The 14,447-nt window shown below is 26.5% G+C and overlaps 1 protein-coding gene and 1 non-coding gene across 2 annotated transcripts; one reads left to right on the top strand and one right to left on the bottom strand.

Annotated features, from left to right (window-relative positions):
* The first annotated feature begins 5,358 nt into the window (after positions 1-5,358).
* LOC137821692 (GDSL esterase/lipase 5-like) lies at positions 5,359-7,121 on the top strand. Its single transcript, XM_068626401.1, has 5 exons — positions 5,359-5,665; positions 5,812-5,930; positions 6,035-6,265; positions 6,366-6,624; positions 6,714-7,121. Exons 1-5 carry the CDS (start codon positions 5,386-5,388, stop codon positions 7,025-7,027), a joined length of 1,203 nt encoding a protein of 400 aa, XP_068482502.1. The 5' UTR covers positions 5,359-5,385; the 3' UTR covers positions 7,028-7,121.
* A 6,567-nt stretch (positions 7,122-13,688) lies between these two features.
* Positions 13,689-13,793, bottom strand: LOC137823217 (U6 spliceosomal RNA). Its single transcript, XR_011083087.1, has one exon. It is a non-coding gene; the product is annotated as a U6 spliceosomal RNA (small nuclear RNA).
* Positions 13,794-14,447: the final 654 nt, after the last annotated feature.

Below are 14,447 nucleotides of genomic sequence, written 5' to 3' on the forward strand. Positions count from 1 at the left end.
CTTTCTACTATAATTGTTCTTATAATAATATTTATTTTATTTATCTTGATTCATCAAAACACACTCAAACAACTCAAGAAAAAGAAAGATAGAGAAATTTATTCTAAAAGAAATTAATTGGTACTTATTATTCTCCTCTTTATGAACGATTAACTCATAAATCTAAAAAAAATGCAGAAAACAATGGTTTCGTTTTATAGAGATTATAATTTGTATAAAATGAAATTTGAATAATTAAATTTTTTTAACTAAAACAATAAAATATTAAGATTTTTTGTCATTTTAACCACTTATATCTCTTATACAAGTTAATTTAATTTTTACAATGATACCTTTTATATCCAAGTTCAACAGGTTTTGTGTTTGGTTTTGATTATGGACTTAAACAACAAAGTATAAAAGATATTTTCTTACCTATCAAATAATCTCATAAGCAAAGTATCCAATCTAGCCCATAAGATGCAAATTGTATGGTTGGATAGATGCAAGTGTTGTTTAATATGTGTTTCGTTTAACAAAAGCAAGTGTTGTGCACATGCATTGTTTGATAAACTTTTGTTTGAATAGATGCAAACATGAATACTTAGTTAAATAAGATTTTGCATGAATAAACGATAAGTATACTTCGTCTGATAATGCAAGTGTGAAGCCTTTCACTGTCATGTCAAATGTTAACTAGTGTTTGTTTTATGCTTGTAGTAAATGTACGTTTCTTCATTCTTTCAATAAGATGTAACAACACATTATTAACATCAAATATCTCTTGAAAATGTGATGAAAGTTGCTTCATGCAAACAACTTATATGAAAGGGTAAGATGACAGTGTGTGGAGTCAGCCAATTGTGTTAGGTCCTGTGCTTTGCTCGAAAGGAAGAGAAAAGTCACCTACCTTGACCTATAAAGTTTTGTCATGCTCCAAAGGTGCTACCAAAAAAAGCCACACATATTCAATGTTATGTTAAGAACATTTAATGCGTCTTGAAACCTCAAAAATATGCTAAAATGTAAGAAGAAGAAGAAGTAGTAGAAGATGACTCTCACAACTATTGCAAAAGATGTGTACCAACTTTTTTCTTTACAAGATCTATATATAGAAGATCTTTTTGAAGAAGGAGGAACAACGAATGAAGACAATGAAAATCATGCTACAAGAGCGTGAATAAGACCTTGAGCTTCCAAACATTGTAGTTGTGAGAAAGAACATTATTCGTGTTCATTAGCAATCTACAAGAGTGATAACCCTTGTATAACATCGTAAGACACTATGTTTCTTTTTAGTGAGGGAACTTATGATCTTTAAGATAACTTTTTTTTGTAAACCTTTTTGGTTTTAGTCAGGAATGGTTGTGTTCCAAAATACTTAGTCTTAGTCAAAACTCATTGAGTTTCAAATAATACTCAGTGTTAGCCAAGAGTGGTTGCACTCCAAAAAATAATTAGTTTTAGTTAAAAGTGGTTGTGTTCTAAAAAATATTCAACCTTAGCCAATAGTAGTTATGTTCCAAATAATACCTATTTTTAATCAAAAGTGGTTGAGGTCCAAATAATACTCATTTGTATTTTGTAATAGTAGTATGTCTAGTGAAATTTAATTTGTTGATTGAAAAATGGTTGTTGTATTTGTTAAAATTAAAAACACAATTCAACTATCATTTATTAAAACAAATTCTTCTAAAAAGGACAAACAAATTCTTCTAAAACTCATCTTTTATTATGGTAACACCATTTCAAACATACACAATTAAATAATCGGTGCATTGTGTCAGAATAAAAAAATATGAATGTGAAGGATACATAGTATTTAAACGGATATACAAAAGGTACATTGATATTTTAATCTATTATATAATCAAAATCTAAAGTAGATGATTTTTAAATGTTTCATCTTTAATGAAGTTGTATAATGATTTAAACATGGAAATTTTTATAAAGAAATGTTTAATCTTTAATTTTAATAATAATTGTATAGTAAATTAAATAATTGTTATTAGTTAACTAATATATAATTAATAATAAATAATAAGTGAGATGGAATAACTTGAATTAATCAAAATAAACATTAATTGTTTTTTATTTTATTTTGATGAATGATTTAAAATGAATTTTCACTACATATTTATATAAAAATAAATAACTTTAATTACAAATTATTATTAAGTTTCTTCTCTCCACTCCAACATACCAGTCCAAAACAAGAGTGGTAACGAATGTATTTAGCCATATATGTTTCGTTACTTGTTGTGAGAATTTACAACTCAGAATTATTTACTACACTTTGCAATATCAAAAGAAATAATATTCTAATGTTGTGGCATAATAAATTTTAATAGAAGATGAGATGTCTATAGTTTTGTCATTTGTGAAACTTTTATTGTAATATATTAAAAGGAAAATATTCAGTGCAAGAAAAACATGAAATAAAAATCAATTTTTAGAGAAAAAAAATAATGAGTTACTATAGCGACTAAATTAAAAACCATTTTAGAGACTAAATTTTTTATTTATTTCTAAATTAGTTTATATTATTGTTAAATGATTTTTAAATTATCTAATTAACAATCAAGGTTTTTCTACCAAATTTAAAAATTAAATAATTGGTAGTTAAAACATTGGTAGCTAATTAGATACCAATTTAAAAACCATTTAACAATAATAGAAACTAATTTAGAAACCAATTTTTTTTTAGTTTTTAAGATGGTCTCTAATTTAGTTACTATAAAAACTAATTATTATTTTTTTATAAAATTAGTTTCTATTTCATATTTTTTTTAGTGATTTTTTATACCAGCCAATTACTTTCTTATTATTATAATTTTTAACTGATTTTATATTATTTCAAAAAGAAAAAAATTATCAATATATATATTATAAATTTACATTTTTCACAATTCATCCATACACCCCACAATAGATTATTCCAAAAAAAAAAAATACTAATATGCCTTTTATTATTATCAAACATACAGAAAATAAACCATTCATTATTTTATGTTTTTTTTGTTGATTTTCTAATTTATTTTAAAGTATATAAAATAAAGTAATGTATCTAAGTCTTCAGCAGAGTGAGATTATTATGGTGTATTTTCAGTGATCAGTGAAATAGTTTAACTACAATAATTAGTAAAACATTTGAAGATTCCATCAACATAATTATTATGCAACTTGTTTTGAATAACTTTGTAAGTCATTAATTTTATCTATTTTGAATTAATCTAAGCCATATATGCATTTGCATTGTAATAATCATCATAGGTTCCTTTGGCTGACAATTACAATGATATGTCCAAATTAAGTTGTCTCATATGTGTAGGCTTAAATAATAAATTATTGAAGAATTGTCGTATTCATGCAAAATGCTTCTATGGTAAGATACTCACATAATTTATATGAATTTGTTCTAGTTACAAAAGTTAATAAAGACACACATCAATGCTTCTATTAACTTCTATACAAGAACGTCAAGTGTGCTTGTTGAGTATATAAAATTAAGGCTAGAATATACTATCATTTTATTCGCTCATCTTCATTTTTTATGTTGGTTTTTTAAGTGTTTATGTTAAATTAACGCAATTAGTCTGTTAATTTTTATATTAATAATATTAATTTGGTTTGACGTGGCTTCTCATTAATCATACGTTAGCAAATTATTCCTATTAATCTAGTAAACTATTTTACTATAAAAAAATTATTTTCACTAAGATTATTTATAGGAGGTGAATATAGCTTCGCAAATGAATTTAATTAATACTTTTTTTTAACATTAATTAAATTTCAAAAATTTATTAGAACCTTAATAAAATATTATAGATTTTCTCAAATTTCACTAACCGTCTATAAGATGCTAGTACAAAAAGAGTTCATCCTTGTAAATTCTTCATTGTGTGAAGTCATATTAAAAAGGAAAGGAGTGTCTAGATTATATATCCTTCTTTAAGAGCGAAAAACTTTATGTTTAAAACTCTAAACACTTACCTTTCTTTGTAAGCCAAGAGTAACAAATATAAAACACTCCAAAAAAGTAGATAGTGACTTAATTACTATAGAAGAATATTTATGGTCTCAATCTCATAAGACATAAGAAGATACATAGAATAACCAAAAGTAATTTTGTTTACACGAGTAAATAAAAATATTTTTGTAATTAGTTTATTATGTGAAACTCTTGCGAGTCCTCAAAGAATACCTAACATATAAAACAAGTTTTCATCACAGATTCTCTGTTACACACTAATATTGTCATCCTTACAATATATCCTTGCACAAGTTTTGCAAAAATTTAGAAAAATTTTAATTGTTATTATCCTAACTATTTATATTTATTTTCTAACTAGCTTTATAAAGAAAATTTAGAGTTGTATTAAACTCTCCTAGTAAGTTGAGTTTGTATGTAGTTTTTTTTTTTTTTGAAATCCAACACTACAATAAAAAGGCTCATAGACGACGATTAATCAACCTGTATAACGACATATTTAAAATCGTCGTCTATGGAACTGTTGTTTAAACATATACATTATAGACTACGACTTAAGTCGGCTCTATAATTTTCACATAAACAACGATTTTAGGTAAAAGTTGTCTTCCATAGTGGCATGAAATGAAAGTGGTTTATTGCTGATAAAAAAAAAATGAAATGAAAGTGGTAACACCAAAATGTCCACAATCAAATATGCACTTGAAGATCAAAATAAAATGCAATGAATCAAAATTACGTAAAATATAAGAAATGTAGATTAACAATTATGTACTATTGAACTAATCAAAATTTAATGTTCTTCCCAAATTATTCAACCGGATAATTCAAGATTCAATACAGTTATTATAAGTACAATCTCCACTGATTTTCAAATAAACTTTAATTTGTTATACAATTTTTTTCAATTGGAGAAATACTACACAAATAAATGTATTAAACCTCAAACGGAAACTGATGATCTTGAGGTGTAGCAAACAATGGAGGAAGCAAGAGATAGCCTCAAAAGAGGAGAACGTGCAAGTGAGACGCACAAGGTATGGGGCTTTTAAACAGACTTATATATGACTGTTATTAAGTCAAAATCATCGTTTATATGTTCAAATAGACAACAATTTTCGTATTAATCATCATCTATGTTCAAATTAATTTTAAAATTATCATCGTATTTTATTAATGAATCATATACGTGATGTCCTTGTTGGTGTTATTTTGCACTAGCACAAACACCATTTACAAAGGGTTAATGATACGAAATGAGTCCAACTACACTGTATATTTTAGTTAAAATTAAAATTATCTAAACTAATACTAATCTGCATCGATTGCATCGCCGTTGAAAGCATAGTATGCTATATAAACATAGCACAAAATGGAACGCCAAAGGGTGAGTAATTGAAAAGTTTTGAAGATTGATGGCAAAGAAATATTTTCCTATGGGTTTCTCTGTTGTTTGCATAACCTTAATCCAGTTCATAGCTTCAATGAGTTTCACCACATCCCAGAGCGTTACAAACGAAATCACAACTAAGGCCCTTTTCATATTTGGCGACTCCACTGTAGATTCCGGCAACAACAACTTCATAGATACTGTTCCAGAGAACAAAGCAGATTACAAACCATACGGACTCAACGGTTTTTTTCATCAACCAACGGGACGATTCTCAGATGGTCGTGTCATTGTAGATTTTATAGGTAAGCTTTAATATCTTCAATGTTGACTCTATAGAGATCATGAGACACGACTTTGGTTAATGATTTTGGTGTTGTTTTTGAAGAAAATATCATAGTACTTTGTCCTTGGTGTGTACTAAATTAACTTCTATCATGTTCTGATGCAGCTGAATATACTAAGCTTCCACTAATTCCTCCATTTTTGCAACCAAATGCTGATTATAGCAACGGTGTCAACTTTGCTTCTGGTGGGGCCGGTGTTCTTTCTGAGACCAATCATGGACTGGTAAATTGCTAACACAACGGTTATTTTAGATGTTAACGTCATTCATTATTACATGAAGTACTTGTGACATGAAATCATTAAACAAGTTGTTGCTACATGAATAGGTGATTGATCTTAGTACACAATTAAGTCACTTTGAAGAAGTGAGGAACTTGTTATCAGAAAAGCTTGGAGAGAAGAAAGCTAAGGAAATGATATCAGAAGCAGTTTATTTCATTAGCATAGGAAGCAACGATTACATGGGTGGTTATCTGGGTAACCCCAAAATGCAAGAAAGCTACAATCCTGAGCAGTATATTGGAATGGTCATTGGAAATTTGACACAGGCCATCCAAGTAAGCCTAATTTGCTTGCAGAATTGCATAAACTAAATAAAACCCTAATTAGCTTTCTTAATAAGGAAAAAGCTGATCTATTTTTTGTTACATATTACAGATTCTATATGAGAAAGGAGCAAGAAAATTTGGGTTCTTAAGTTTGTCTCCTTTGGGTTGCTTGCCAGCTCTTAGAGCTCTAAACCCTGGAACCAACAAAGATGGTTGTTTTGAGGCAGCTTCTGCTCTTGCTCTAGCACATAATAATGCTTTGAGTAATGTTCTCAGAAGCCTTGACCAAGTCAATGAAGGGTTCATGTACACCAACTCTAATTTCTATGATTGGCTTCAAGATAGAATAGATAACCCCACAAATTATGGTATGTATAATTTACAACCAATTAACAAAAACTTGCATATATTAACAACACCCTCTTCCTTACCAATTGAATTTTGTTTTTTATGGAAGGTTTCAAAGATGGAGTTAATGCTTGCTGTGGAAGTGGACCATACGGTGGCATCTTCACCTGTGGGGGCACTAAGAAAGTGACAGAGTTCAGCTTATGTGACAATGCTGGTGATCATGTATGGTGGGATGCTTTTCACCCAACAGAGAAGATCCATCAGCAATTCGCCATGGCATTATGGAATGGACCATGCTCCTCTGTAGGGCCATACAATTTGGAGAAGCTCTTCAACAACGAGATCAATCTCACTATAGCTGATGTAGTTGATGCCCCAGAAAATCAGCAAGACGATTTCAGTACTGAGTTTTTTTCTTAGAAATTTGCAAGAATCTCAAAGACAACAGTTAAAGTACTGAATAAGAACATTAATTTCTATTGAAAATCATATAGGACTACTTTGGAAAGTCATAAAAAAACGTGTTTAAGGCATTCAAATAAAAAACTTTATCATTTTTAATTTCTTAACTGGTTTTCTAGTAATACTGATTATCATTCTCAATTTAAAATAAAACTTTATAAATTCAATATATGCACAAATGTGTTGATCATTGTGATCGGTCGTGGACCGAATACACCGACCCGTCAGGTGGCTCCTAGGGCGGATCTCCTTGATTTTTAGGAACTATCATAAATCCTCACATAACTAAGTTATTGTAATAATATTAACTTAATAAATATTTTGGGAACTAATCTTATTAATGCGTAAATATTGTGACATTTTTTAGTCCAACGATTTACTTGCAAAATACCGGTTGCGTTATGTTGGAGATCCCTTAAAGTCCACTTCGTAATATATTATGTGTGGGGAGAGAGTGACAGAAATGTCACATTTATTCGGTACATGTTGGATAGCTTGACTTGTCTGGTCTAAGTGATACGAGTGGGTGGGTATGGCGTCGACGATTCACCAAGATCCGAAAATGCTTCTCTCAGTTCAGGTTAATTAAGGAAAGCGAAACCGTCAATCAGATTTGGACGTGTGTGTATAGCAGTAATAGGCGAAGTGTCAAAACAAAGGAACAAGAAGATCTTTAAAAATGGATGCATAGACCACAAAGAAATCTTCACGATGACGCAATTGAAAATTTGGTCATGGGTCACATCAAAGGTACGCATAACATGTTTTTTTTTTACTCTGATTGGTGTCTGTAACCATTGGTGTGTATGAAATCTATTAAAAACAAAAGTAGTTAAAGGTGCGAGGGCAAAAACTTTTGGGTGAGTTCAAAAGAAATGAGGTAAGCAACGGAAGAGTATGTTTGCTCATGATTAGAGGTTTGTTTTAGTAAGGTGTATGTTCTCTTGTATAAGGATTGAGGTATCCTTGAAATACCTCCCATTTATATATTCTTTTCTTGTCCATAAAAAAAAACTTGCACAATATCCCTACGATATTACATAAATACTTTAATTATATTATGGAATATTTCAATTCATATACATGATTTATGATATGATACTATGATATGTCACATTAAAACTTGAAGAAACTAGTGTCAAAGATCCAAACTCAGAAAGACTTATAAATGGATGACCACTCAAAGGGTATTCACTATATACTATATTCAATATATACTTAAAATTTGATGATTTTACTAACTTTAGCGTCAGAGTATTTTTTGAATGTAGAGTCTCCCTTGTTCCTTGAAAGTTGAATCACTAGAACTTGGAGAGAGACCACTCAAAGTCCACCAGATTTCGACCAACTTTATCTCAACGAGAACAATCATTAACCTTATTTTTTATTTTTGTTTTATCATTAAAGTGTGACTTGTTTATTAGCCCTCTTTATTTATGTAAATACATTAAGTGCAACGCATTAATAAAAAAACTATCTTGAGGAGACTGCTACCTTCCTATATAGTACAAGAATAGAGAAAGAGTGATCGTAATCTTTATTCATTGCACCACTCCATTTATCCATTTATTGAGTTCGGCACATGTAGATTAGCAAAAAAGAATTTCCATAACAACATCACTAACTATTATACAACTAACAACAACTTTTTTACAACAATATCTTAATGCACAAAGTGGTTTATGATAAGACAAGACGCAAGTAAATTTTATGATAATAAACAATAATATATTTTAGTGTGTGATAATTTACTTAAGTACGATTTACGATTTAGGTAAATAAATAATATGAGATGTGATTAGTGTGAATATTAGTTATGTAATAAGCTCATTTACGTCGCATAAAAAAATGGTGAAAAACTTATGCAGTGATATTTTTTTAATTAAAATCAACTTATTTATGTTTTTATAAAGCAAAACAACTTCAATGGTTGAATAATCAAAATATCATTTCTTCTATTATTATAAAAAAAAAAATTTATAACAAAATATATTTTTTAATGTGGAAAAGGCTCGTATAAATAATTATGATTTTACCTATGGACAATTCTTCAACATCTTGTTCATTCGCAACAAAATCTTTTCTTTTTGCGATGGTAAAAATAACATGCTTTTTTGAAAGAGAGATATTATTTCACCAATCGAGTTACATGTATCTAACATATTGATACCTAACGATTTTTCACAAAGTGACGACGAAAAGTATAACTTCTACAAATCTTTCCATTTTTCAATTTGATATGATCCATTCGTTCGTGGATCTATTTACTCATCTCAAACATTGTATCAATCTACCCCTATGTGAATTCTTGTTGAAGCATATACTCCTTGGAGAGGGGAGGGTGTGGACAATTTCAAAACAGATTACCCATTCATTAGATAGAGTAGGTCATAAAGATTTCGTAATTTGTTGTCGAACTTATTCCAATTCAATAAGAGATCTCAACATTATGCCTTGAAGAGGACTCAAACCTCCACGCTCTTCAACACGAGATTTTGAGTATCGCGTGTCTACCTTTGTCATGTATTCCATACATAAAATTAAATAGATATCATATTCATGAAATACAATTCACTTTCAAGATGCCTTGATCCTTTATGATAAAATGTAAAATTCATAATTTATGTCGGATGTAAACTTTGAATTTTACACTTAACCATAAGGGATCCAATGTAAAATCCCTTTAAAATTTTGCACACGACTTCTTCTTCCTCATTTTCTTTTTTTTTTTAGAAATGACAATTTTTTCTTTTTTCTTCGACGGTGGTTAGATGACTTTGTTAGAGGCTCCATTGGTGACCCAAAGAGTGGTTTTCTTCATTCCTTTTTGAGTGGTTTGGTGTGATTGACATTTTTGTTCAATTGGATTGTGATTACGTTATGGATTGAGGTTAGTGGTTTAAACCTCTAATTTGTTTTTGAAATTGTTATCATGGTTGTTTTGGAGATTTCAATCACAATAATACATGAATGTCTCCCTTGAATTGTTATGAACTTGCTTACCTGTGATTCTAAAATTTAAAACTTTGAATAGAAAAAATGACATGGACTAATTAATTATTTTGTTCCATAGGAGTCATTAGTTTTTTTTTTTATAATTTTATAGGTTAAATTATAGGTAAGTTGTACAATATGTTTTAGGGAAATTATAGGAAAAGTTTAGATTCATTGTAGAAGTAAGGTGTATTGTAATATATTTGGTTGATATTGTATTTTTTTTTAAGAATTTAGAAATTGCTTATTAATAATAAAAACTATTTTATGTTACAATAATTTTTTAATCTTTAAACTAGTATTTAATTTAGTTAATATAATTACTAATTATTTTTTCTCTATAATTAGTTTTGTTTAATTATCCATTTTGTTACTTGTTTAATAAATATTTTTGGTTAGATATTCACATATATTTTAAATAAGATTATTCAAAATATTGATTTAAAAAACAAACAAGTTGTACCACAAAATATAGATATAAAAACATTAATTTATATGAAACAACTTTAATTCTATAACTTTAAATAAAAAACATAAATACATAAATCTATTAAATTAATTTTTAAACATTCTTTAGTTCTTAATATTTTTCTTATAAAGAACTTTACTTTTGTCACTTTAATTTAAAAAATATTTAAATAAAAATCACTAATACCAATTAACTAATATTCATTGCTATTTATTAAATTGATTTTAGTACTAAACTCAATATAATGTTACAAAACCAAAAGGTGAGACAAACGAATCAGATTTAATTTATTAGTTTTTTTTCTAATAAATAATTATATATTTATATCATGTAAAACATAATTTATAAAGCAAATAATGTAAAAGCCTAAAATTTATGAAAAAAATGTGACTTATAGCTTGGGTCAATTCAACAGAGTAAATAATTTTAATATAGCTTGCGTCAAATAATAACATGATGATATGACATGAAAACAAAAATAATAACATCATGACATGACATGACATGGAAACAAAATAATGAGGTCCTTGTTTGGGTAAAGTAAAATCAATAATTCTCCAGCTAAAAAATAAATCTTCTATCGGGTTTCTTATATGATTATAATATTTTTTAAAGTAATAAAAATATTTCTTTAAAATCAACATGTTATAAAATATTATCTCTAAGAAATTAAAGAGAAAGAGATAATAAAGAGTTAATTTGTGTATTATTAAAGAAAAATATCTTACTTATAGTTGCATAATGTATTCTACATTATGCAACTCAAATGTTACAAAATATTTAATTAATATAAAAACTAATAAATATAAGTAGCAAAGGATGGAGAAAGTGAATACACAACTAATAATAAATTATAATTTTTTTTTTTGGATTTTGACCATGATGGGGTTATATTCTTTGTTTTTTATCAAAATGGGATCTGTTTAAAAAAGATTACAAATTTAGACAAGTCATGCCAATTTGACACGATTTCATATGCACAAATCGTCCCAATTAGACACGACTCTGTCATGTCATACTAAAGTCGTGTCAACTTGATCCATACACAATTATCCAATTTTTGTTTCTTAAAACTAACACTCTTAGAAAGTTATGTATCAAATTAATTTTTAACATTACATAACTTACTACCAAATATATCAACAATAAAATTAAAAATAAAAATATATATATGACGTGACAGAAGTTGTGCCAAGTTGACACGACTTCAGTATGACATGACAGAAGTCGTGCCAAATTGACACGACTTCAATATGACATGACAAAATGAGTCGTGTCAAATTGAAACAATTTGTGTTGACACGACTAGCCTAAATTTATAATTTTTTTTAAGAATGACCTTATTAGAAAAACTAAAATCTAATAAAAAATCATTTTTATAAATATGATTATAATAAATAATGCAGTTAGTGTAATAGAGTATATCTAATAATCGACATTAGAAATTAGTTAAAAATTACTAAAAGTATCTTAATTAATTTAATAAAAAACATTTCCATTGGTTACTAATTCATCAAAGGATTCATGTTTGCGTCATTTCCCTTCTTGGTACAATGAAAGATATCTAACATATAGAAGTATTTTTTTTCTTCTTAAACTGGTGTAATTTTCTTCGATTTTTTTTAAATGAATAAATTATTTTTTTCCAAAAATAAGTAAATCATCAACACAGAATACAGTTTTACAATAAAAAAAAAATCGTCAATCGTGTTAGCGATTTAAAAAAAAATAAAAATCGTATATGTAAAATTTTAACTAGAAATCGTATTATATATATATATATATATATATATATATATTATAATATTATAATATATAATTTTTTTTTTAAAAATAAACATAGATTCGTATATTCTATATACTATTTTAACTAATCGTATGAAATATACATTTATAATATTTTAATATATAACAATTTTAATATACTTTTTTTAATATTTAAAATTTTAAAAAAATAAATTAGAGAAGTTTAATTTATTATTTATAACTTATATATATATATAATTAAAGAAAAATAGTTTTTTTTATAAAAAATGTTAACTAAATAAGTTTTTATAATTTTTTTATTATATATAATTATAGAATGACTGAATTTTTAAAAATAATTTTTTATTATATATAATTAATAAATTAAATATAATTTTATAATTTAATACATTAAACTTATTTTGAATTCTTAATAAATCTTAAATAAACAAAAAAAACCTTTAACCGGAAAGCTAAAACAAAAATGTTAAAAAAAAAAAATATGTTTAAAAAACTTATTAAAGTTTGATATTAAGTGAAAGCACACAAACATGACAATTTAATTTAAAAATTATGTAATTTAACAACCTAAAGAATTATAAGATCCTTTCTTACATGATGTCTTCTTTCTTGTTTTGATGGACGTCTAAGTGGAGATGGGCTATCATCATCATTGTTTTCTTCTTCATTGTCATCAAATGGAATTTCATACTCCATTGAAGACATTGTGGGTCGATAACAACACATAATATGAATTGGATGAAGTGCAACACATAATATGAATTGGATGAAGTGCAGAGGGTAATGTCATTGTTGAAGTACAAAACATATGCGATGTACCCGAGAAAAAATATCTCCTTACAATGAAAAATTAGTGTAAGTTGATGGCACTTGCTGGTAGAAAAATTTGACAAACAAATTATGGTGGTGATCCATGAAGTTAAATATTTGTGGTGATTGATTGTGTGTGGATTGAAGTTGGAGTTGTCCAAATTGTGCAACATTTGGAGAAGACCCTAACATGATAACGTGACCTTTGGAATGATGTGGTTAACTATCGGTTGACATGTCGTATTGTTGTTTAAAAAAATAATTAGTGTACAAATTTTTAAAAGTAATAATATAAAATGAGATATAAATTGAACTTACATCATTTTCAGGCTAGACGTAATCAATAATACGAATATTCTATCATTATATTTAATTTTTTTAATTATATAATAAATAAATATTTTATAAAAACTTATTTAGTTAAAAAAATATTTTATAAAAAACTATTTTTTTTTAATTATATATAAAAAAATTATAAATAATAAGTTAAACTTATCTAATTTTTTATTATTAATTTTTAAATTTTAAATATTGTCAAACATATATTAAAATATTATAAACATATATTTTATATACTTAATTAAAATCATATATTTCTCAATTTGTGTGTCATACTTGTGCAACGATCATGCTAATTTTCTCATTATCGTTTCAATTTTATCGGATGTGTTTTATACTAAATACAATTTCCAATTAAAATAGTATATCTCATATATATTTTTTTTTAATACGATCACATTTTTTTATGGTAAAAAGTATATTTTATGTTGACGATTTATCTATTTTTGTAAACTAATTTAAGAAAAAAAACCGAGTAAATCATATATGATTATACAATTTAATGATACTGAAATTGCCAATTCAAACAATTCTTTTTTGTAAAAAAGAAAAACTCATATACTTCATATACTCATTTAAAATTATATATAAAATATATGTTTTTAATTTAATAAAATAAGATCCTTCAGAATTAAAAAAAAAACTAAAAAAAGTAGAAATCGTGTATGAAGTTTACAATTTTTGCGGAGAAATCGTATATCTTCATTAGGCTTTTTAATTGAATAAGTTTTATAAAATATTCTATTATTATATATAATTATAGAAAGACCAAATTTCTATAAAATATTTTTTATTGTATAATTAAATAATAGCTGAATAAATATTTATAAGTTATTTTATTATTATATAATTAAAGAATAGCTGAATTTTTAATTTTGTTTATTATATAATTATACATTATCACCTAACATATTATACATTATCACCTAACATATTTGTATTATGATTTCATTGGTGTTAGAGTCTATAAACTTATTTTTCTTGGTTCTTTTCTGGTTC

Source organism: Phaseolus vulgaris, chromosome 9, assembly GCF_000499845.2.
Source record: "Phaseolus vulgaris cultivar G19833 chromosome 9, P. vulgaris v2.0, whole genome shotgun sequence".
NCBI lineage: Eukaryota > Viridiplantae > Streptophyta > Magnoliopsida > Fabales > Fabaceae > Phaseolus > Phaseolus vulgaris.

Coding starts and splice junctions, on each gene's coding strand:
- LOC137821692 (XM_068626401.1), top strand. CDS start 5,386: ATGGCAAAGAAATATTTTCCTATGGGTTTCTCTGTTGTTTGCATAACC. Junction 5,666..5,811: donor TGTCATTGTAGATTTTATAG/GTAAGCTTTAAT, acceptor GTTCTGATGCAG/CTGAATATACTAAGCTTCCA. Junction 6,266..6,365: donor ATTTGACACAGGCCATCCAA/GTAAGCCTAATT, acceptor TACATATTACAG/ATTCTATATGAGAAAGGAGC.